Here is a 26,378-nt window from a genome sequence, read left to right on the forward strand (position 1 = left end):
AAAAACATAATTATAAAGTCTTACAAAGCCTGAATGTGGTTTTAAAATACCAGAATTGAGAGACAATTATGACATGCAGTACATTATATCTGGCTATGAAGTGTATTTTGTTGTGGCAAAGCTGAAAGATATTTTGCAGATGTGGTAAATGACTTCTCCTGAACTTTAATTTGATTCCAAAAAAATCATGAATAAAGAAAAAGTAAAACATTTGAAGACTTGCAGACTATCAGACTTTTGATGGCCCAATGACTGCCCTTCCCATGGTCATAAAGTTTTGCTCATTTCATTTAGTGAATATTGGATATGCAACAGTTTAATTTTATTTCAATTCATGCTTGTATGCAACATCAGAGCCAAGCAAGTAAACCACTGATAGTACATAATTTGGAATTGACTCAAATGTATATTGTTACATGTACTATTCAGAAAATATATAGAAATTCCCTTAATTTTGAAACAAAGTGTGCATTTCACTGACATGCAAAGCCAGCATGAGGATATTTTGCCCATCACCAAAAAAAAAAAAAAATTGAAATAATAATAATAATAATAATAATAAACATTTATATAGCGCCATATATCCACGACAGTGCTCATAGACACTTCACATTTGAAATAAATCAAAAGCTACTGCAATTACAAGTATGGCTGTAAAAAAAATGGCAACGTTATAATGATTTAAAATGATTTAAAGAGTACATTTAAATCGACTAAATCTAAATAAATGATTGGTAAGAGTAATTCAGTTTAGATTACACACTGTAAATCTGGGTGAAAAGGTGAGTTTTCAACTTGCGTTTGAAAGTGTCAATTTCTGTGCATTGTCTGATGTGACATGGGAGATTGTTCCAAAGCTTCGGTGCAGCGTAGTAGAAGGCGCGATTTCCAAACGACTTTGATGCAACTCTCTGTACAACTAGTTGTTGTTGATTACTAGAACGAAGGCAGCGGGCTGGTTTATACACAGTGAGAAGATCACACAGATATGATGGGGCGGTACCGTTGAGGACGCGATTGGTCAGGAGTAGGATCTTGAATTTGATTCGTTCGGTTATTGGAAGCCAATGGAGTTTACGTAATACGTCGGTGATGTGGTCATGTTTCTTTGTTCTGGTAATAATTAAGACGAGCCGAGGTGTTCTGGATGAGTTGGAGTTTGTTTATATTTCGTTGGGTGATGCCGTAGAGGAGACTATTTCCATAGTCTAGTCTGGATGTTACTAACCCATGCACCAGGTGTTTGGTTGTGTCTTCAGTTAGGTATTTCCGAATTGCACTAATATTCCTGATGTGAAAATAAGCTGCTTTGCAAAGTGCATTTACTTGATTGTCCATATTAACCCAGCTGTCAAGTTGAATACCGAGGTTTCTGGCTGATGTAGTTGGACTTATGGTAGAGTCGCTTATCTCCATCGATGGTTTCAGTGCTGACAATTTAGACAGATTTTGATGAGAACCGAAAAGTAACAATTCCGTTTTGTCAGAATTCAGCTTAAGTAGGTTTGTGGTCATCCAATGGTGTATCTCTGCTGTGAGGTTTTCAATGTCGGAGATACTTCGGTCCATGTTGTTAAATTCAAAACTCATGTATAACTGACTATCATCAGCATACAGATGGAATTTTATGCCACGTTGTCAAATGATGTCCCTGAGTGGTGATGTGTATATGGTAAACAAAATAGGGCCAAGAACAGAGAGCCTTGAGGAACGCCGTATTGTAGTACTTTCGGTTTGGATGGTGACCCATTTATGTGGACTGTTTGCTGTCTGTTTGTGAGATATGATTTAAACCAGGATAATGCTGTACCATTTATACCATTGAATCGGACAGGCGAGAGAGGAGTACATTATGGTCTATCGTATCGAATGCCGCAGAAAGATCTAGGAGTACAAGCATAACCATTTGATGTTGATCTAAAGCCATAAGTATGTCATTTTGAACTTGTATAAGTGCGGTCTCTGTACTGTGTGCTTTCTTGTAGGCGGACTGCATCGGTTCGGCAAGATTGTTAGAATGCACATGATTCAAAAGTCTTTTCGCAACAACTTTTTCGACGACCTTTGAGATAAAGGGTAAATTTGACACTGGTCTGAAGTTCTTGAGGATGTCCTGGTCTAAATTGGGTTTCTTTAGCAGTGGAGAGATGATGGCTGTTTTAAACTTATCTGGGAAGGTGCCTGTAGACAGCGAAAGATTCACTATGTTGGTTATTGCTGGAGATATGGTATCTAGACATTTCTTCAGTAGTAGGGTTGGAATCGGGTCTAGGATGCAGGATTTATTTGGTGATTGGGCTATTATCTTCCTGATTTCATCGTCAGTAGCTGGACAAAAATGTGTTAGGTTATTTTCAATGTTTCGATGTACTTGATGTGTAACAGTTGTTGGCCGAGTTCTTTGAAGGTCAATTCGTATCTTCTGTATCTTCTCCGCAAAGAAATTCGACAATCGTTCTGCAAGTTCCTGAGCTGAGTTATGTGTAGGTAGTGGTACATCTGTTTTCCGGTGGAGTAGTGAGTTGATAATAGAAAATAGTGATTTCTGGTCAGTTTCTTTCTCCTTAATCAATGTGGTAAAGTAGTCTGTTTTCTTGCTTGCTATCAATTGGTGAAGTGATTTACAACGATTTCTGTATATTTCTCTGTGGATTGTAAGCTGAGTTGTTCGCCATCGTCGTTCCGCTTTCCTTTTCTCTCGTTTCATTTCTGCAACTTCATGTGTGTACCATCTGGTGTTATGCCTGATCGTGATTGTTTTGCTTTTCTCTGGTGCATGGAAGTTAAGAGCATTTATCAGAGAATTGTTGTATTGCTCCACGAGTGAAGACAGAGTTAAAGCTGGTGACTTTACGATTTGTGAAGTTTCAAGCGTACTACAAAAATCTGCGATGGTGATGTCTTTATAACGGTGTATTATAACCTTTTTCCTTTCCGGGGCGGGTTTTCTGAGCGGAAGAATGAATGTAACCGCATAGTGGTCGGATATAACTGGATCGTGAATTCTTAGGTTACTTGGTATACTTTCCGATGATCTTGTAATTACTAGATCAAGAATATGGCCACAATTATGTGTTGGAACGTTAACGTATTGCGTCAAGTTTGCATTATCAAGGATTTCTTTAAATCGACGAACGTGAGGATCCTCGTTGTTATCCATGTGAATGTTGAAGTCTCCTGTAATCAACAGTTTCTTAGTTGATAGCGATTGGTTGGAAATGAATAATGCGAACTCATCAAGGAAAATGCTGGTGGTTGAGGTTTTCTTTTGAGTAGCTGGAGGGCGGTAAATGACTATCAGTTTCCAGTTCTCAGATGCGTGGTTCATATATGTTTCTATATACTCAAATGATTTGAATGGTTGGTAATGCTTTTCCTTTACCATTTTCAAATTAGTCTTCGACATGACTGCAACACCCCCTCCCTTTCGGGACTTCCGAGGTATCTCATGTAACTTGTAGCCCGGTGGTGTAATTTCACTAATGGTGAAGTGGTCACTTTCATTACCACGTAACCAGGTTTCGGTGAACATAACAATGTCAAGGTCATGTTCATTTACAAAATCAGTTATCTGGGTGGATTTATTTCTTATCGATCTAGAGTTTAGTAGGCAACAATCAAGGTTCTTCACTAGGTGATAAGTAGGTGTTGACTTTTGAAGTAACGGAATACGGGTGACATTCTGATGGCATGTCATTCTCTGAAGGTGTTGATTGGTCTCTGATCTAAATGTTGTGAATACAGGAATATGACGATTCTTACCTGCAGTTGTCCCCCTCTTGGTAGATGGTGTTTTACATAAATTCAGTGATTTTAGTGCATGCCAGGTGTTGGAATCCAGTCTTCTCAAGATTGGGTTGTTGATGACAATCTTTCGTATGCTAATAAGTGAGAGTCTGTTATACAACATGGAATGCATTCTGCTGGGTCCTTGGTAGGTAAAGGTGTGAAGTTCAGGGTAGCCTTTTGCCAAGGGTATGGTGAAGAAAAAACTGAAATGTACTCAAAAAACTTGGGAGTAGATAATAGTTCAAAAATGGTGGTCAGACAGTACCTCTAGGACTGTAGAAGTGGTTCAATGTCGAGTAGGACGGTGTAACTAAAATACAATCCAGCAAAAATATCGATAATATCAGAGGCTTTGTGAGATGCAGCTAGCAGCGCAAACTCATTTACATACATACATAAATGCCAAAAATATGGGTAGGTAGGTATGCCCGTTGAACAGCTTTTTTTTTTCTGGCCTAATGGTAATCTCCATAGATAGTTTATAAAATAAGTTAATCTAAATTGTTCTACTCATCAGTATGAACTTGTCAGAAGAGATAATACACTTTCTATTTTGGACACTACATGTTATTGACACTACAAATCACCACGTCTCATCAGTTTCTAATATACACTAGGTATAACCACCTAAAGTTCTCTAGCATACCAGTGACTTTACTATACATGCAATATTAATGCCCCTATACCAATGTTATGGTGCCATTTTTATATGACATGGGAAACTTATTCAAAACCTACATTTACATTTAGCTTTTTGAAGCTTGGAAATATTACCTCAAAGGCTATAAATAAGTTCAATAACCTGAACATTGCCTTAATAGAAGCAAAAAACTCCAGATCTGCCAGGAGGAAAACCCCAAGGACTCCCTCACCCCCAGAGGTCACTTATGCATTCAACAAACAATCAGGTGCACCAACAACCGTTTTACTTTCATAATGGTATTAAACTTTTCACCCTATTCTAATTTAAGATGATATTGTCTTTTACATGTAAAGATGTGAAATGTTTGCCAAGATAGTCTAAAATTGCCTTAAACTCCAAATCTCCCCTACCAATGATACTATCATTAGATGTGCTGACCTTTACTATAATGATGCTATTTAACTTTTTAAGAACATATTTCAACCCTATGTAAGTTATAAAGAATAGTTTCTGACACTTGATGGTGAATTAAGTTGAATTAAGTTATTGCTTGAAAAGGTCTGAATAGCCTAAATATTGGCTTTAAGAGTAAAAATCCTCCAGGGCTTCTAGAGGGAGACCCCTCGGTCCTCCCCCGTAAGAGATGTACATATTCCCCTCTCAAGCTTTCCCCCTACCTTTCACTGCCAAGATGCTATTAAACGCCTTTTGGAATATATTTACCCTGTTTAGTCAATAATTAGTCCCCGCCTGACAAAGTCCGGGACGGGGACTTAATAGATTAGGTTCCATCTGTCCGTCCGTCCGTCCGTCCGTCCAGAGCCTTTTCTTTGAGATGCCTGGACTGATTTTTTTCAAACTTGGTACAGGGATATACATATGCACGTCAATTTGTTTCATGATACGATCCAATATGGCCACCTAGCAGCCATTTTGTTTGCAAATTTTCACTGCCTAAAGCCATAACTCAGATGTGCTTTAACAGATCTCATTCAAAGTTGGTATTAGGACAGTGTTCTATGACATACATGTGCATATTCATTGTTGTCATTATACGATCCAATATGGCTGCCTAGCAGCCATTTTGTTTGCGAATTTTCAATGTCCAAAGCCATAACTCGGACATGCTTGAACAGATATCATTCAAAGTTGGTATTAGGACAATGTTCTATGACATACATGTGCACATCCATTTTCATCTTGATACGATCCAACATGGCTGCCTGGCAGCCATTTTGTTTGCGAATTTTCCATGTCCAAAGCCATAATGCAGACATGCTTGAACAGATCTCATTCAAAGTTGGTATTAGGACAGTGTTCTATGACATACATGTGCATATCCATTTTCGTCATGATACGATCCAATATGGCTGCCTGGCAGCAATTTTGTTTGCGAATTTTCCATGTCCAAAGCCATAACTCAGACATGCTTGAACAGATCTCTCACAACATATCTAAATCTGTTTGATTTAGGTTCAATAGTGTTGTTGCATGATCAGAGTAGTGATATCAAGAAAATGACAACATAAACTGCCAGTTCCTTAACACTGTCACCACCAATGGCCTAATGGGATTGTTTGTTCTCCACCAGCTCCCTCACTAACATAAGGTGAGAGTGAGTGTGGTGTAATCAAATTGATGTAAAAATACTTACAGTTGCTGATTTTTGAAAAACAAGGTAACATTTCAATGTAAAATAAATTGTCTACATCATACTTGCAAATACATAAAGTCAAATGCCACACACACAACCGAAATATGGATTAAAGTAATAAAATATTAATAAAACAAACATGAGTTGTTTATTTATTGACATATCACAAATAAACACAATATTTATGTTACAAACAAAATTCAAAATACTGACATTTATGTTCCTACAAAACTTCTGTATACTTATTAAATGGTCAAAATTGGGGAAAGTGTGGCAGAAAATGTAATTTTCAGTCATATTAAATTTGAATGAAAATAATTAATGGCTCACTTATCCGTTTATGATGCTACAGTCAGTCCTCACCATCAGTGAAAATGTACTAAAATATCTTAATTCGTCGCCTCAAGACCTTCTGAAAAATGAGCTTATTTTTATATATATATTTCAATATTTGACAAGAAGCCAAAATTTATTCTCTAAATCGGTAAAAAATGACCATAAATTGATAGTATCAGCACCAAAATCGAATGGGCAAAGTGGCACTATTTGCCGTCATGCATACCAATCAACAGAAATATGCAGCTAGCCATTTGAATGTACGCTACGGTAATATGATCATTTCACAGACTACATCGAGTTTCCAGAGCCACCTACTAGTAGTCAATAATGCCATCCAAGTCGAAATTAAATACAAATCTTCATGAACAGAGGCATTATTTACTCGCAAACGATGTTAGGGGAGACAATTTTGACTGCAGCCATGTTGAAATTAGAATTTTACCCAAAAAAACCCACGCTAAAAATCAGATCGTGCGTAATCTACCCACACTGACCAGTATAAATTGAATTTGTATGAGTATTATTCATTATTGAATGTTGCACAAAGAAATATGACCAAAATAATTCTTTATATCGATAAAAATTGGTCCCACAGCCATAGTATGGATGTAGGTTACCAGTCAACAAGTTACGCATTTTGCTGACGTTCACTACGACACCCATAAATTCCCCGTTGGGAGATCACTCAAACTTAGCAGTATTTCTGACACTTGTACCGTACCCACGACCAACTACATGTATTCAACGATGTATTTCTGGTGAAATTCTGTGGAAATTTCTTTGGACAATTGACATATTTACATCGTAGGAGATGTTAGGAGAGCCGCTAATTACTTCCACCATGTTGAAATTCGATTTTGCTAGCGAAAAACACACAAAAAAATTACAATCGCTCATCATTTGGATCGTACTTGGAAACTGTTCACTTCCATGTGTTCAAAATGGCAGGCTAGATAAACAAGGCTAATACGCATGTGTGGAATTAACTAGTTATGGCAGCAATTTTTGCAGCAATAGCTGCCGTTGATTGGTATTATGACGGAGTAGATGAATAAACTTTGGTGTTCCCGTTGTAGCGGGAATCAGTGGGCACCCTAGAGCGTTCCCGCTGTAGCAGGAATAGGTGGTGAAAGGGTTAAAACCCAATCATAGCGGGGACTATGTCATTCTCAATGACTTGTTATATGATAGTGCTATCCTGGGATCTTATAAAGTATTTGCAAGACAGTCAAGCAGTCCACACTGAGTCACGATCAAAAAATACCTGACATGTGAATATTATATATATGGGGGGGGGGGGGGGGGGGGGGGGGGAGATCATGTTTTAGAATTAAGTGATGGGAGGGGTCAGCCTGTTTTTGGTTTTAAGGCCCAGTTACACGATGCAACTCGACTAGCTACGCACCATGCAATTTGTCGCATGCGACGAATTGCATCATGTACTCGCCCCGTCGCAGGGTCTTGCGACATCGCAAGGTGCTTCGTGAGTTGCACTGTGTAATCACTTAGTCGCGCCACAAATAATAACCTTTGACATGTACCTACGTGTCAAATGACGTTCAATGTTATGGCAGCCATTTTAAGTGATGAACGCCGATTTAATTTCAGTATGATGACCCGTACTGTTTCTAAAAATGTCCACTTTATTGATTGCAAACCTATTTTAGCACTTCAAGAGGTACATGATAAAACCTTTACAGCCTAGATATTAGTTTTACAGACCTCAGTCGTACGGCTTTTGGGCCCTCCTAGAGGTGGACCCTTCTGCCACACAACCTCCGTCCACAAAACCTATATCCGGGCTGTAAAGATTATAATACCTAGACTGGCTCCAGTCCCTTGAACATTTTTTGTTTCTCATAATCTTCAAATGCTTTGAATTTGTTCTTCAATTCAAATTTTTATGGGGAAAATGTGGTCAACTTTATAAAAAAAAATTCCAGTGTTCACCTAACTGTTCACAATCACTCACTCAGGTTACAATTTCACACAAACGAACACAACTGTGTCTTTAAAAAATTGAGTGAAAGAAAAGGGAGAGACTTGAGCATGTGTAGGTTATACCTAGTCTTTATTCAGACTCAGATTAAATTTTGCCGTATTTATTCCTCAAAAAACCTTCTGAAATATGTTTTATTTAAATAGAAGTTGTGTGCAAAAACATAACCTATAACATGCAATAGTCAGCATGCACAATGCACATACAGAATGCACTACTCACTCACTGAGGATTCAAACACCTAAACTAGTTGTTGATGCACAATCATGCATGTGACTTTTTCCTATCCATGGATAGACCTAACGTTATCCCTGAAGTGAACTGAACATTCTTTACAGAGGCTATAAACCATGTAAACGTGTTTTATGTCAATGAACAACATAATGCATGTTTTATAAGGACGTCTGTGTCTGTCTGTTAGTCATCCATGGTCTACATCACGTATGTCATATGTAAGTGTGGTTGCATACACACAAAAATGCTACATTTGTCTTTGTTATGCAAATAAACGAGGGGGCTTTTGAATAATTCATAGAAATTAAAGTGGGTTAGAACAGTTTTACAAAAAAGTCAAGACGACTGTTAACAGTCTAGGTTATACCTAGTCTATCTGCTAGACCTTGGATGTTCTTCCGATACAATATGACACACAACTGAACATCGCTATCGAGGATGGAACATCCAAGGTCTAGCAAATGTCATCTCTGTAGTTCAAGATGTAAATAACTGCCAATCAGAGAACCGCATTAGCGACAAGCACAAACAGGGGACAATAGCTAATTTTTCATACATATTCATCTTAAGGAGGGGCTTGTAAAAATAACCACCAATGCGTTAACTGAAATGTGTGAATGACAACGTCTACACACTCATCAAACTCACAATTACCATAAACCGATAAGACATAGTAATGACGTACATACAGAGATTGAATATATTAAAGTATATATATGCATACATGGCCCAACCCATCGCTTAACGTAATCTCAATGGAATGTCCGGTCTGAAAATGACATTTGCTAGACTGTTCGGGCAAGCCCTCACTGCGAACTTCATTCGCTTATAGTATTGAAAGAAAGCCTGAACGTCTAGCAGCAAGACTAGGTTATACCATAAAAGGACAACATACACACAATGTAGCCTCCAGGCTAATAATGACATGACAACATACACACAATGTAGCCTCTAGGCTAATAATAACATATGACAACATACATACAATGTAGCCTCTAGGCTAATAATAACATATGACAACATACACACAATGTAGCCTCCAGGCTAATAATGACATGTTGTTAAAAGCTGACAATGTTTTTGAAAATTAGTCAAGTACAGATAGCAAATGTTGCAATTATACATGTTGATTCATTTTGATTTGACAATTTCATCTTAGGGAGGTGTGGCCAATGGTTTGATTGACAAACCACTGCAGACCTTATATGGACATGATGATGAGGTGACGTCGGTAGCTATCAGTACTGAGTTAGACATGGCTGCTTCAGCATCAAAGGTTTGTATACATGTCAATGATTTCTTGACTTGATGTTTGATCACTAGTCAATGTTAGTTTTTACCACAACTGAACTGATAAGGTTCAGTAGTGCTATAGGCATGGTACGGTGTCTGTCAGGCTGTGTGTGTGTGTGTGTGTGTGTGTGTGTGTGTGTGTGTGTCTGTCAAAGTATATTTGGGTTTAAAGCATGCATTGCCAAATTACCATAAATGTATGTTTCAAATTGTAGGACGGCACTTGTATAATACATACCGTAAGGAAAGGTCATTATGTGCGGACACTGAGGCCACCATGTGAAGATTTGTTATCACTGTCTATACCATTAATAGCAGTGTCAGAAGAAGGCCATGTAGCTGTATACTGTGAGCAAAGAACAACAAGTGGAAAACACTCATCACCAAAATATCAGGTACTCTTTAGTCTTTTATTAGCCCCTGTCGGACATAGTAGAAATATGTGATTACACTCTTTGAAACCCCTACAATTACTCCCCCACTAGGTCTACCCTTTGAACCTTCTTTTCTTTCCCTTATGTATGAAAATATCGTAAACTGTGGAAAATATGTACTGATATCTTTACATGTATCTTGAGTAAGCCACATTTCAAGAAGGCAAAACATTTGAACAATACTCAATGAAATGATTATCCCTGGAGTTGTAAGACCCCTTACGATCCGTGACACAAAACGTATTTCCCTAGGTACATGTATACTACCCTCATTTATGTTACGGTCCTGGCCTGACCACTATCTCACGAGACCTTGTTGAACAACAGAGTCAATGCTTTCTTCATGAATGTAAACACTCTTGCCTCCATTTTCATAACTGACTAGTTTCTTGTAGTTCACAAACAATTTAATACCATTCCCTCTAAGTTCTTTCCTTCTCACAAACAACTTCTTTCTTATTTCTCTGGTACGCTTTGAGAAATCTTCATCAACATATATGTTTATGTCTTTCAGTTCTTTTCTCTTTGATAATATTTTGTAAACTTTGTGCTTGAATTTACAGCACATTGTGACTATTTTTGTCTGTGTCCTCTAGGACCAGCTGCAAGTCTATGCACTCTCTCAAATTCAACATTACTGTCCATCTTCATTGTATCGTACAACACTTGATTCACCTTTTCTTCTGTCATTTCCCATGTTTCGTTCGGCTCTTCATCAATTCCACGAAAGATAACGCTGTTCCTTCTACCTCTGTCTTCAAGTTCAAATTTTTCTGTGATGAGTAGAGCAATTTCTGAATGCCTACTAGCAATATCTTCTTCAATATCATCTAACTTATTCATCTTTGCTCTATGTTCATTAGCTATATATGCTTTACCTCATCAAGTGTTATTTCTAGATTTGTCAATTTTGACTGAATTCCACCAAATGTTGTGTTCATTGTCTTCATCTCTCTTTTCATATCATTTGTGTTACTTTCAATCTCCTTCAGTAATTCATAAAATTGTCATCTCTGTTATAATACGATCCTGCTTTAATTTCACCTGAAGCTGTTAACGTTGCCTGATGGGTATTGGGTCCGGGGTTACAGTTCAACGTGTCCCCACATTGCTGGATAAGTCTGCAGATATACAGTGGCCGTTTGTCCCACTGTCAAGACTGTTAATGTTGCCTGACAGGTATTGGGTCCAGGATTCAGTTCGACATGTCCCCATATTGCTGGATAAGTCTGCAGACATACAGTGGCCACTATCCCTTTGTTGAGACTGTTAATGTTGCCTGATGGGTATTGGGTCCGGGTTTCAGTTTCATGTCCCCATATTGCTGGATAAGTGTGCAGACATACAGTGGCCACTGTCCCGTTGTCGAGACTGTTAACGTTGCCTGACAGGTATTGGGTCCAGGGTTTCAGTTCGATGTGTCCCCACATTGCTGGATAAGTCTGCAGACATACGGTGGCCACTGTTCCATTGTCGAGACTGTTAACATTGCCTGACAGGTATTGGGTCCGGGTTTCAGTTCGAAATGTCCCCACATTGCTGGATAAGTCTGCAGACATGTGGTGGCCGCTGTCCCTTTCTCGAGACTGTTAATGTTGCCTGACGGGTATTGATCCAGGATTCAGTTTCACATCCCCACATTGTTGGATAAGTCTGCAGACATACGGTGGCCGCTGTCCCGTTGTCGAGACTGTTAACGCTGCCTGTATTGGGTGTGGGGGGTTTCAGTTCAACGTGTCCCATGTGATTGTAGTTTCCATCAATAAAGACATCCTGGTGGTATTGCAATAATGATATGAAAGTTATACTACCACTTGCTTCTAGCCACTCATGAAAGCTCTCCATACCATTGGTGATACCATTCGCACAAAGTGTTATGTAACTGCAAAGAATCATATAGCACACACACCTGTTCACCAAGTTATTCAATGGGGTCCATTCCGAATATGGCATATACTGTGGGGTAGAAATCCCTTTCCATCTTTTAGGCTGGATAAACTGTCCAATGACAGCCCTCCATGTTCCAATTTCCACTCCCATGTCGAACACTGTAGTTTATGCAATAATTACTGTTATGCCTTTGATAGAGTCTTAGCTTTTGGCAAGAGCAAACAACAAGACATGTTACCTGTATCCTGCACATGTGCATCACCCCTGATGATATTGTCTTTTAAAGATGTGAAATGTTTGCCAAGATAGTCTAAAAATTGCCTTAGAACTGCAAATCTCCCCTACCAATGATACAGCCATTAGATGTGCTGACCTTTACTATAATTATGCCATTTAACTTTTTAGCTCCGCTGTCAGCGAAAGCTGAAAGCGTAGCTTTAGGTATAGGTGGGTATTGAGGTATAGAGAGTAGAGTGAATCATAGGTGTCCGTCAAACTTTTATATCTTCACTATCTACTCCGAAAGTGACAGTCGGAATTCTTCGATATTTGGTGTGCATGTTCCCTGGGGGGAGGCTATTCAGATTTGTTCATGCCAAGTTCATCTGTGCCATTTTCAATTTTTTATGATTTTTTTCCCCAAAATGACATTTTCATCAACTCCTCATAAACTTTAAGTCAGATTGCTTTGATATGTGGTGTGTTGATGCACAGAGGGTACCTTACTTAGATTTGTTAATTTCAAGTCAGCACGTCTTCTCTTCTATTTTTTATGATTTTTTTTTTGAAATTTGAAAAAAAAATGAATATGTTAATGAGTATAATGACCGACGCCATATTGGAAATCACTCCGCGAGACTTTAGGTAAAGTGCAACTTTTCAAAAGACACTATTGACGTCAAACAAGCAATGTAATATGTGCTATAGTCTTAATTCTACGCATTGTGCGCCCAAATGACAAATATTTGTTCGAAAAAGGGTTGTAAACTTCAAATCCAATTCTCCATCCACCCCTCCTACAGAATGGTTCATTCCAGTATATGCACCTCCCTCATGATCAAGTTTGAATGCCTGTGAACTGAAGTGTATGGGACGATTTTTGACAGAGTCAGTCGTCAATAAAAACGATAATACTCTTTCTAAAATTACCACATTTTGAAAGGGAAAGTGCTTTGTGGTTCATTTATGGAGTTTTGTTTTTGTACGATCAATATTGGTGGCAAAATTACAGCGTCAAAATTGCGACAATCTCAAGTACCCGGATGTACGAGGGACTAACCCGGAAGCAAGTCGTTGCCCAGCCGTACGTTACAGTGTTAACATCGTCCGAGAAATCGCTGCGTTCAGAATGTCATTATTCACAGAATTGTTTCTTTCGAGTGAAAACCCGTCTTGAATTGTATAACTCTAACAAATGAAGACATGTCAAGTTATATTTTGAAAGTTGTATCGCTAGTTTGAGACGATTTGCTCACGTACTATCGAGGCTTGGACCTTACTCCAGTTCAGCGGGAAGTTTAGCCAGTCCGATAATTCTTTCTGGTTTAGTTTACAACACTTTTGATTACACAGATTTTGTTTTTGTGATGAAAAGAAATTTAAAAAAAGATCACTTCAACCACCGGCTATATGATGAATTCACGGTCATAGTAAAATTCATTTGATTTTAAATTTGCTATTTCGACCAACTCCGGTTGTCTATTCGCGATAAAATTACGATTAGTTTGGAAACGGGGTAGATTTTCTATGATTCCGTGTCATAAAAGCATGTGTTGTGTAGTTTTCGAAAAGCACACCCGGTGGGAAAGTCGCCCAACAGGCGATCTCGCGCCATTGCTGTACTACGTGGCACTTTATTCTGGCGGGGTGTCTCTTGAAAACGGGAATAGCGAAGGATGAGCCAATCAAGTGAGACCTTTCAAATGTAGCTAATATTATAGCCAATAAAATTAGTTGTACGATGATTTGTGTATAATAAGGGTAAGGCTGGCCTCTACACTGTACTGGCCACGTTCAACGGAAGTAAGTGAAGCTCAATCATAACAATGGTGGCTGTCAAAATCGAAGACGCGATTTGACCGTGTTGTTATTTCAGTGAGTTTATTCAGCAAGAAAACAACGTGTTCTATGTTTTTGTACTTCCTACATGATGTGATGATCGTTTTTTTTACCGGTACAACTTACAGCCTACAATGAAACTGCTAACTTAGTTAGTAACACTGACACGGTACGAATCGCGATTCCGTGTTCCGTGTTCCGTGTTCATGTTTTGGGGCACATTTCTAAATACGCGAAACCAGTTATTGAATGTGTAGTGGATATTGATATTCAGTTTGAAAAATTTAAATCCTGAACTTTATTTTGCGAACGGTTTTGTCATTTCTTAGTAATTATAGGGCCGACTGTACTATCACGTTTAACGTTTATGTCAACCCGGAAGTACATAGACACGAAAATAGACGAAGTGACTTGTACATGTAATTAGTAACAAAATTTTGCTGTAACTGCTGGTAACCTTCAAATTTATTTATTTTTATGTTGTAAATACATTCTAATATGCACTAAGGACAACACTATAAAGACTTGCTCCATGGGAAGGTAATTTTTTGTCTTTTAAAAATGCAATAGTTAGATCAATGTGTACCAGAAATGTTATGAGCTAGAAATAAGACCACATAACATCTTATTACTCCCCCCCCCCCAATTAAGACAAACTACTCACAGAAAGCAACAAAAAAGAGAAGAAGCTCCAAAACATAAAAAAGAGAATAAAATTACAGTAATGAGTTGATGATGCACAAACAACTACAAAGAAATAGACAGTTCAATTACAACACACGGTTTGAAATAAATATGGGGTTTGGAAAAGTGAATTAGAAGTTGAGCAAAAACTAAGAGAAATGAAGAGCCTAAGTGAACAAGCGAAAGCACTTAAAGATAGGACCACCAGATTTTTTGCAGGACTACTACGTTATCAATTTTACTAGTCCTGTGGGATAGTGACTTTTTTACTCCAGTGTCGAACCCTGTCAATGGCTGAGAATGACTCTCTTTCGGGTACTTGGGGATTGTCGCCGTACAGAAACTAAGATGGCGATTAATACATTTCTTCCCTATATATATATCTACTACAACTAGTACAAGTTGAATGTTGTTGACTTGGTAAATTTGTTAGAAAATTGAAATTCAAATTGCCTCAAAATTATTTTAGATCCCTAGTTTATTTCATTCATCATTAAAATTTTCCAGGGTTAAAGCTGTAAGACACTGGAATTATTTATAGCCAACCTCAAAATCCTCTTTTTTTTGTGTGTGTGTGCATTTCCCAGTCATTTTTTTCTGAGATTTTGTGCAATTTTTCATAACTGTAGATTTTTGTTATAAAATGGTGACTATGGTATAAAAGTACAATACATTACCAACTTCTGTGTAAAATGTGTTTTATAGTGAGACATCATATGAAACCACTAACCACTTTATTGCATCGCTAAAACAAAACTGCATAGTAAAGAGCTGAAGAACTGAACCACTTCTACATGTCACCAAAATAAAAAATTAAAATTAAAATAAAATAAAAACAGCGGAGCTATTCTGACCGATAGGTCGCTTGTTTAGAATATATTTCAACCCTATGTAAGTTATAAAGAATAGTTTCTGATACTTGATGGTGCTGTCTTGTAAAGCTTGGAGGTTATTGCCTGAAAGGGTCTGAATAGCCTAAAAAATGCCTTTTAAAGTAAAAAACCTCCAGAGCTTCAAGGGGGATCAAGACCCCCTAGGACCCTAGGACCCCCAACAAGAGGTGGATATATCCCAGTCTCCAGCTCTTCCCCCTACCTCTTACTGTCAAGATGCTATTAAACTTTAAATTCAAAATATTTCAATCCTATGTAGTTGCTTTTTAGTCCCCGCCGGACGAAGACCGGGGAGGTCTTATAGATTGGGCTTCATGCGTGTGTGTGTCCATCCATCCGTTTGTCCGTCCATCCTGAGCCATTCTTAGAAATGACTGGACCGATTTCTTGCAAATTTGGTACAAGGACAACACACTATGGCATACATGTGCATGACAATTTATTTTATTATACAATTCAATATGGTCGCTAGACAGCCACTTTGTTATGAATTTTTCATGTTCAAAGCCATTATGCAGAGTGACGTGCCTGAACAGATCTCATTGAAAGTTGATATAAGGACAATGTTCTATTTCATACATATGTATGTCAATTTATGTCATGATACGAGCCAATATGGCCACTAGGCGGCCATTTTTGTACAATTTTTTCATGTCCAGAACCATTACTTGGACTGGACAAACTTGCTACAAGGACAACACACTATGGCATACATTTGCATGTCAAGTTATGTCTTCATATGATTCAATATGGCTGCTGGGCTGCCATTTTGTTACCATTTTTTCATGTCCAGAGCCATTACTTTGATGTGTTTGAACCGATTCCCTTCAAACTGGGTACAGGGATATATATTGTACCGTATTCTTCGTATGCACATCAACTTGTGTGACAATACGATCCAATATAACCACTGGGTGAACATAACCAATTTCCATCAAAACTTTACATAAAGACGATGATGTACTATGATATATATATATATATATAACAATGTAAACGTGTCACGATATGATCCAACATGACCGCAGGGCGGCCATTCTGTTTTAACTGATTCCCTTTAAACTGAGTACAAGGATATATATGTTGTACCATAATCTTCACATGCATAGCAAATTGTGTCACGATACAATCCAATATGGCCACTGGGCAAACATTCGACATTGTCCTTATACCAACTTTGAATGAGATGAATGAGATCTGTTCAGGCATGTCTGCACAACGGCTTTGAACATTTTGTTTAATATGATTTTTCCATGTTAGGGATCATTACACAGGCATGCATGAACAATTTCCATTAAAACTTTATTTAAAGACAATGTACTCTGATGTATATATGTATGTCAACTTTTGTCAAACACTGAGGACTGCTAGCCAGCCATTCTGTTATGATTTTTTCATGTCTGGAGCCATTTGGCAGACATGTCTGAGCAGATCAGTTTCAGTCAATCTTGGTATAAGGGCAGTTTACTATTAGGTACATATGCATGTCAATTTGTGATTGCACCTAACAGTGACAAGAAGTGTTACAATCCAAACAGCGGGGACTATGTTATATCTACGATGGTTTGTTACATGTTGGTGTTGTCTTGTAAAGTTTGGAAATTATTGTCTAAAAGTGTCTGAATAGTCTAGGGGGAGACCTCCTCGGAACCCCCCCCCCCCCTGAGAGGTACATATCCTCTGTCAGTTCTTATTTTAAATGATTTATAATTTGTTTTGGCGTTTTAGCGTATATGTACATATTTACCACTTTTAATGTTATTCATATCCACACTGTTCGTGTTTTAGCCGAGCTACGAATAACCAAAGCAAATTCCATTGTATTCTTTTATACTTATGGCAATAAAGATAATAATAATAATATATTCCCTTCTCAAGCTTTTCCCCCTACCTTGCACTGTCAAGATGCTATGAAACTCCTATTTGAATATATTTACCCTGTGTAGTCATTAATTATATGGTAGTGCTATCCCGGATCTTATAAAGTATTTGTAAGATTGTCAATCAGTCCACACTGAGTCACAATCAAAAAAATTCCTGTCACATGAATATGACAAATGTCAAACGTGGTCAAAGAATTTTATCTATCTGTGAATGTGCACATCAGAACTCAAACACCACGAAAAAACAATACCTGAGAGATTGTTTTAATGGACAGTGAATGCAAATGTCACCCTTTTCTGGCAATGACTACCAAATATTTGCAAATGTCACCCTTTTCTGGCAATGACTACCTAATATTTTCAATCGGAAAATGGTTAATATTAATAATGATAATAATATGGGGGGGGGGGGGGGGGTCATGTTTTAGAATTAAGTGATAGGGGGTCAGCCTGTTTTTGGTTTTACAGATGGTGGGGGGGTCAGTGACTTTTGTCAGCCCGATGGCAAAATCCACTGACCCCACCCCACCCCCTCCCCACCTCGGCTGAAGAAACTGATCGGTCCGTAATGTCGACCCTGAGTGGACTCAAATCTTAACCACAACTTAAGAGAAACAAATGTGAATGGTTGTGTCAGCCCACAATTGGGTTAGATTAGATCCTGTAAAGTTTAGACCCAACATAACTTTTGTGCCAGCACAACATTCCATTTGATTATGAAAGTGTATTTAGTTTCCTAGATAAGGAGAGTTTCCAGGGTCAAAGTTCAGGGTTACTGCTAAACAATTGGAGCAATTGAAGGCTATGCTAAAATTGATTAATTTTGGTCTGTATTTATGTCAACACTGAGTCAAGTACAAAATATATTGTGAATCAAACCTAAAATCAGCTTATCAGTTTTACTAGACTACTTATATTGCCTAAGAGTTAAAATCATATTTGTAGTAAGTTAGTAACTAGAGACACCATATTGAGCAACAGAAATTTTTGTCATTCTATATCTTTGTAAACCGAGACCTTGGTTGCCAGAGTAATATGTCGACCCATGTGTTTATTATTTTACATACAATTGTGCTACATTTTCACCATTGCCACTATATTACTATATTTCAGGACAAATTAAGTCTACATTTGTATTCAATCAATGGAAAACATCTGACATCAGAGATACCACTCAATCACATCACAGATATGCTAATTACAAAGGAGTACCTGGTTACAGGAGACACTCAGGGAACTTTGGTCATCAGAAACTTCTTCAGGTACCTAATATTTTTATTCTTTATAATGTTGATAGATTTTAGGTGTGTTGTAATTTGTAATGATTTCCTGTAAAGCACTGTTGATAGACAGGCTACCTTATCAACCTGAACTTCAAAATGTTTTCTATCTCAATAATGCGGATTCATAATGCACCTTTCCTCCTGAGAGTTCAAGGCACTCACAATTATTACTCTTGCATGGATCAATGGTTGCATAAAAGCCCTCATGAGAGTTCAAGGCATTCACAATTATTACCACTGGCATGGATCAATGGTTGCATAAAGGCCCATTATACTCCTCAATTACCAGGGGAGCATACCAATGTACAATCTATTGCAGTCTTTATAAGCGCATAGGATTAAAGCATTCACATTGCAACCTACATCCTACCAGGTCCCCAATTATACAGCTGAGTTGACTGAGGCACAGTCGTGGTTCAAATCTTGCCCAAGGACTTTAGCCATTCAGAAACAAACAACTGGGCTCAAACCTGCAACCTGCAGATTCCAAGCTGGCCACTCTAACCATTCACCCATTGTGACGCCACTCATCAATCTTCATAATGTTTTCTTTCTTTTCTACAGTTTGCAGATTCTGACCAACATGCCATTACATGTACCAATTCACACTGTAAACATGGCGCCAAAAAACAGTCACTTCCTTGTTGGACTACGTGATGGCAAACTTATAATAGTTGGTATTGGTAAACCTAATGAAATACGTAAACTGTTTTAAGAGACTGAACAGATGACAACTCTTTGTATTTCCATTACCATGAGGGCATTCTATGTCCTCCTTTGCTGTCCTTTGTCCTTTCCCTCTGTATTAAAGGGGTACAAGCTGAGTACATAAGTTTTTTGGAGCCATAATTTTTTTAAAAGTTACCTGTAGTAATGTACTTACTTTAGCATATTTAACCATAATTAACTACAAACTGGTATTTAACAATAATTAGATATCACTTCCTGGTAGGTTTCTTGGTTCAGCTGAGGAAAATACAAGTGACCTAAGTGGTCCTTGTCACTGCTGGTCTAGTAACTCATAGTGACAAACCCCTTAGGTCACAAGAATTTTCCAGCTTAATGAAGAGAAAAATTGGGAATAATGTATTTATACCTCCTCAAGCATAATTTTTGAAAAATCAAGGACATTGTATGTTATAATGTTCACATGTTTTTCTTCACGAACATGCAACACAATTTTGATTTGATTTGAAAATCACAAATCATATCAGTAAAGAAATTAACTGTAAAGCTTTGTTTATTAGTTCGCAATAACACCTTGAAAATCATATTTTGCATATTAATATCAATGAGGCAGGTGAATATAAAGCTCATTTGCGTACAAAATGTGAAAAGAAAACAGAAATAAAGTGTAGTGATTTATTTGACTTGATATTGTTTTGGCATACTACATGTACTTTAGCATGCATATTTAGGCTTGTCATACTTTTAATTAAAGGTACAATTCTTTACCTGTATTTTATGGTTGTCATAATTACACTAATGTTTACAACTACTTGGGTGTTACATCGTAAGAGATATCCTGGTTTCACTCTCTAAATTAGTTATTTTTATGTGTATGTCTTTGAACAATGAATAGCTTACATGTGTACATGTCTGTATAACTAGACTCTGTATATAGTCGCCATCACATTGATCAACTGAATCATTAAGTTTAAAGTGGTAATGTGGATGATGATTGGGTATTTATTTTGGATTTTTAATTTACAAAACAATTTTATCATGGCTTCCTACTTAAAAAATCAATGTGAAACAACGTTTACTATTTACTAAATCTTTGTTTGTAACTCCATATATTGCAAAAGATAACATACAATAACAAACATTTGACACATTTATTAATCATTTGCAATGTATTGAGTTGCAAACAAGGACTGTGCATATGTTGTTTCATATTGATTTTTGAAGTAGGAAGCCTTGATAAAATTGTTTTATAAATTAAAAATCCAAAATAAATACCAAATCCTCATCTATATGGCCACTAGTCAAGTTATGATGTAACACATAATTGAAAATCCAGCTTAAATATAGCATTATTTCCAACCTATTTGTCACCATGTTGCACATGAAAATAAGGTTTGCTAAGCAAGTCCAAATGTCATGTTCTAACACATCATTGAATGTGCAGCTCACAGCAAAAATCAACTTATTCCTCACCATATTCTATATTATACTCTTACAGTTAGAGTTTGATTTTGTGATTACCTAGACTATAGATCAATGCAAAATTACTTATCTTGACCTCAATATTCAAGTCAAGCTATTCCTTGCATTTCATTCAACTATAAAAATGTTATGGTCTTGCAGTTGGATTTTGTAATGATTAAGAATTTAGACCCCTCCTAAAATTAATTATCTAGTTTGGGATATTTTTGAATGAAGACTTGTTATGATATAGGTGAACTAAGATTCACATTAATTCATAAATCTGTCAAAAGTTATTAAGATCAAATTGAATAGTGGTGTTTCCTTGGCAATGATTCTGTCCATCTATTTTGATTTTAAAAACTGGCCAAATCTACATAAAATATTACTCATCAACATTTTCCATCATTATTTTTAAAGGGCAATTTGTAGATTTATAAAAGATATTTTAGAACCTACCTGTGGCTGTATAAATTGTTGATTGTGATGTATTTGACAGTGAGTGTGGTTATTCAATTATGAAATCTAATCCAAGTCAAGTATTAGAGTAAAGAATTGGTGAATGGTTAACTTTATCATAAATGGTGCAATAATCAAGATTAGTTTCTATGGTAACACGTTTGCCTGTTACCATGGCAATCCTTCATATGTAGACTATATTGGATGTTATTGTGGACATACATCCTAGTGTAGGGAGTTGTCGAAGTGGAAGTGGTATTTTTTAGAAAAGAGTATACAAGCTTTTTAGCTGTATAAAAAATAAAGTGGTTAAAACTACATAACTGTGTATCAAGTTTGATTATTAGAACTATTACAACAGGCTTCATTTGTCCTTCCATCTGTTCGTGCATGCATCCATTGCACCCATAGCTCCAGCCCCTTGTTTGATTTGAGACAGAAAAAAAAAACAAAAAAACAGAAAGCAATCATTGTACACACAAAATCTTTCTGTCTTGTATGAAAGAGGTGATGCACAATCTTTCAACTATTAAACTGAGTACAGACACATTTAACCATCAACTGAGAATTAGTTGTTATGAACAAAGGAAAAACTACATGAAGGCTGTGAAAAAAAAGAAATGAGAATTTAAAAGTGAAATATTGTCAAAACTAGAAAACCTAAGTGGTTCACATCTCGAAACATCTGGAAACTTATTAATAACTTAAGAGCACCACAAGATGTAATAGAGAAACTATTGACAAAGAAAAACTGTTCCAGCATTTTAAAAGTCTCAATTCAAACAAGGTAAAACTTACAGCAGATACCACCTATGTTAATAAAAAGAACCGGCTAGAAAATATTGCTGATTCCATAGAACTAGATATGCCAATCTCAGCTTGAAATTAAAAAAAACCAATAAGTACACTCAAGCACAAACAAATCAACCGGAATAGATAATATAGCCAATGAAATGATCACAGCCAGCAGAAACATTCTCATTACACACATTCAAAAACTTTTCAATTCAATTCTCAAAAGTGGCCATTTTCCTAGCTGCTGGAATATGGGTGTAATTGCACCTATCTACAAACCAGATTTAAACTGAATGCCTCCCGTAGATTTTTGGGCCTACACATTGTTGGAATACAAAATTCTAAACTATAGCTATTATACATGATGTACCACTTAATTGGAAAATTAAGTAAAAATGAAACTATGTGAAATTTGAAGCTTGCACAGGTAATATATTGCCTCATTATTAAAAAACATATTGATTAAGCAAAATGATATATAAGCACTAAAAGACATTAAAGGCAGATGTCCCCTATATAAAGAGGATTATGGGTAATGTATGCATATGCGGGAAATTCAAACTGCTGTAAGGAGCACTGACTTAGCCCTCATATCTTCATCCCATTTTGCACTGAAAAAGTTTCACATGGCTCTCATATTTCATATATACTGTTTGTAAATATATAGTGATGCAACATGAGTAGAAATAACTGACTTTAACTAAGTTTTGGAGAAATGAATTTAGGTTTAATGCTGTCAATAAATTGATATGTACCCTAAATGGTACCTGCTCAACCGAATTTGGTCGAAAAATAATGAGAATTGAGTGATTTCATAAGTTGTCAAAATTGTCAAAATAAACGTGACCACTGAGGGCGCTCTTTGCTTTTGAATTAATTCTTTTTTTTTCCTGTAAGTATTTTTTGACCAAATTTTCAGGATAGGTGTATATTAATAACCTCGACTTATGTTATAAATCACATGTCTCAATGGCAAGTGGAAGTATGTTTGTTTGACTTCTGTTTTTGCCATTAGGTTAACATGGGGAAAAATTGTCCTTTTTTATAAAAGGCATTTTTCTATACATATTCACCATTTTTTTTGTCTTGAACTACTCTTATTAATCAGAATGACTAATTTTATAAATTGCATGTCACAATGATTACGGAAATTAGTTTACTCTGATTAGGCCTACGTGAATGATCTTTGACCTGACACCAAGTGACCTCGTCTGACCCATCAGATCATGAAGGTCATGACCTGACCCTTACTTGACCTTCACCTGACCTCTATAAAATTCACTCTGATTTGGCCTACTTGTATGACCTTTGACCTGACAGCAAGTGACCTCACTTGACCCATCAGATCTTGAAGGTCATGGCTTGGCCCTTACTTGACACCCATCTGACCTCTATATACTTCACTCTGATTAGGCCTATGTAAATGACCTTTGACCTGACACCCTGTGACCTCAATTGACCTATTAGGACATGATGGTCATGCCCCCACCCATTCTTCACCTCCTACCGACCCCTATGTATAAATTCTCTGGGTGACCTTCCTTGAATGACCTTTGACCTGTCACAAAGTTACCTTGTCTTATCCATCATGTCATGAGAGTCATGACCTGACCCTTACATGACCTCCGACTAACCTCTATGTAATTCACTCTTATTAGGCCTACGTGAATGACCTTTGACCTGACACCAAGTGATCTCGTCTGACCCATCAGATCATGAAGGTCATGACCTGACCCTTACTTGACCTCCAATTGACCTCTTTGTATTTCACTCTGATTTGGACTACTTGTATGACCTTTGACCTGACACCATGTGACCTCGTCTAGCCCATCAGTTCATGAAGGTCATGACCTGACCTTTACTTGACCTCCAGCTCACCTTTATGTAGTTTACTCTGAGTAGTCCAACGTGAATGACCTTTGACATGACACCAAGTGACCTCGTCTGACCCATCAGATCATGAAAATCATGACCTGGCCCTTACTTGACCTCCAATTGATCTCTATGTATTTCACTCTGATTTGGCCTACTTGTATGACCTTTGACCTGACAGCAAGTGACCTCGTCTGGCCCATTAGTTACTGAAGGTCATGACCTGACCTTTACTTGACCTCCAGCTGACCTTTATGTAGTTAACTCTGATTAGGCCTACGTGAATGACCTTTGACCTGACACCAAGTGACCTCATTTCACTCATCAGATCATTAGGGTCATGACCTGACCCTTACTTGACCTCTAATTGACATCTATGTATTTTTTTCTAATTTGGCCTACTTGTATGACCTTTGACCTGACACCAAGTGACCTCACTTGACCCATAATACCATGAAGGTCATGACCTGACCTTTATTTGACCTCCAGCTGACCTTTATGTAGTTTACTCTGATTAGGCCTACGTGAATGGCCTTTGACCTAACAAGTGACCTCGTATGACCCATCAGGTCATGAAAGTCATGACCTGACCCTTACTTGACCTCCAAGTGACCTCTATGTAATTTTTTCTGATTTGGCGTACTGGAATGACCTTTAACCCGACACCAAGTGACCTCACTTGACCAAGCAGATCATGAAGGTCATGACCTGACCCATACTTGACTTCAAACTGACCTCTATGTAATTCCTTCTGATTTGGCTTACTTGAATGACCTTTGACCTGACACCAAGTGACCTCGTCTGACCCAGCAGATCATGAAAGTCATGACCTGACCCTTACTTGACCTCAAACTGACAACTATGTAATTAATTTTGAATTTGCCTACTTGAATAACCTTTGACCTGACAACAAGTGACCTCGTCTGACCCAGCAGATGATGAAGGTCATGACTTGACCCATACTTGACCTCCAACTGTCCTCTATGTAATTCCTGATTTTGCCTACTTGAATGACCTTTGACCTGACACCAAGTGTCCTCACTTGACCCAGCAGATCATGAATGTCATGACCTGACCCTTACTTGACCTCCAACTGACCTCTATGTATTTTTTTCTAATTTTGCCTACTTGAATGACCTTTGACCTGACACCAAGTGACCTTACTTGACCCATCAGATCATGAATGTCATACCTCACCCTTACTTTACCTCAAACTGACTTCTATGTAATTTCTCTGATTTGGCCTACTTGAATGACCTTTCACCTGACACCAAGTGACCTCCTTTGACCCAACAGATCATGAAGATAACGACTTGACCCGTAATTTTTTCTAATTTTGCGTACATGAATGACCTTTGACCTGGCACCAAGTGACCTCTCCTGACCCATCTGATAATGAAAGTCATCCTGACCTATACTTGACCTCAAACTGACCTCTATGTAATTTCTTCTAATTTTGCCTACTTGAATGACCATTGACCTTACACTAAGTGACGTCGTCTGACCCATCAGATTATGAAGGTCATGACTTGACCCATGCTTGACCTCCAACTGACCTCTATATAATTCATGATTTTGCCTACTTGAATGACCTTTGACCTGACACCAAGTTACCTCACTTGACCCAGCAGATCATGAATGTCATGACCTGACCCTTACTTCACCTCCAAGTGACCTCTATGTAATTCCTTCTGATTTGTCCTACTTGAATGACCTTTGACCTGACACAAAGTGACCTCGTCTGACTCAGCATATCATTGAGGTCATGACCTGACCCATAATTGACCTCCAACTGACCTCTATATAATTACTTCTAATTTTGCCTACATGAATGACCTTTGACCTGACACCAAGTGACCTCACTTGACCCTTCAGATCATGAAGGTCATACCTCACCCTTTCTTGACCTCCAACTGACTTATATGTAATTTCTCTGATTTGGCCTACTTGAATGACCTTTCACCTGACACCAAGTGACCTCCTTTGACCCAACAGATCATGAAGATAACGACTTGACCCATACTTGAC

At 37.6% G+C, this 26,378-nt stretch overlaps 1 protein-coding gene across 2 annotated transcripts in view; it reads left to right on the forward strand.

Moving 5' to 3' along the window:
• LOC144451067 (neurobeachin-like protein 1) overlaps positions 1-22,006 on the forward strand; it is a 312,418-nt gene extending 290,412 nt beyond the window's left edge. For both annotated transcript variants that reach the window (XM_078141830.1, XM_078141831.1), the window contains 4 exons: positions 9,818-9,934; positions 10,167-10,346; positions 18,907-19,055; positions 19,641-22,006. In XM_078141830.1, the coding sequence (XP_077997956.1) occupies positions 9,818-9,934; positions 10,167-10,346; positions 18,907-19,055; positions 19,641-19,791 (597 nt within the window). In that variant the 3' untranslated portion in view covers positions 19,792-22,006. The remainder of the gene's footprint in view (positions 1-9,817; positions 9,935-10,166; positions 10,347-18,906; positions 19,056-19,640) is intronic.
• The last annotated feature ends 4,372 nt before the right edge of the window (positions 22,007-26,378 follow it).

This window comes from Glandiceps talaboti, chromosome 20 (genome assembly GCF_964340395.1).
Source record: "Glandiceps talaboti chromosome 20, keGlaTala1.1, whole genome shotgun sequence".
In the NCBI taxonomy this organism is placed as follows: Eukaryota; Metazoa; Hemichordata; class Enteropneusta; family Spengelidae; genus Glandiceps; species Glandiceps talaboti.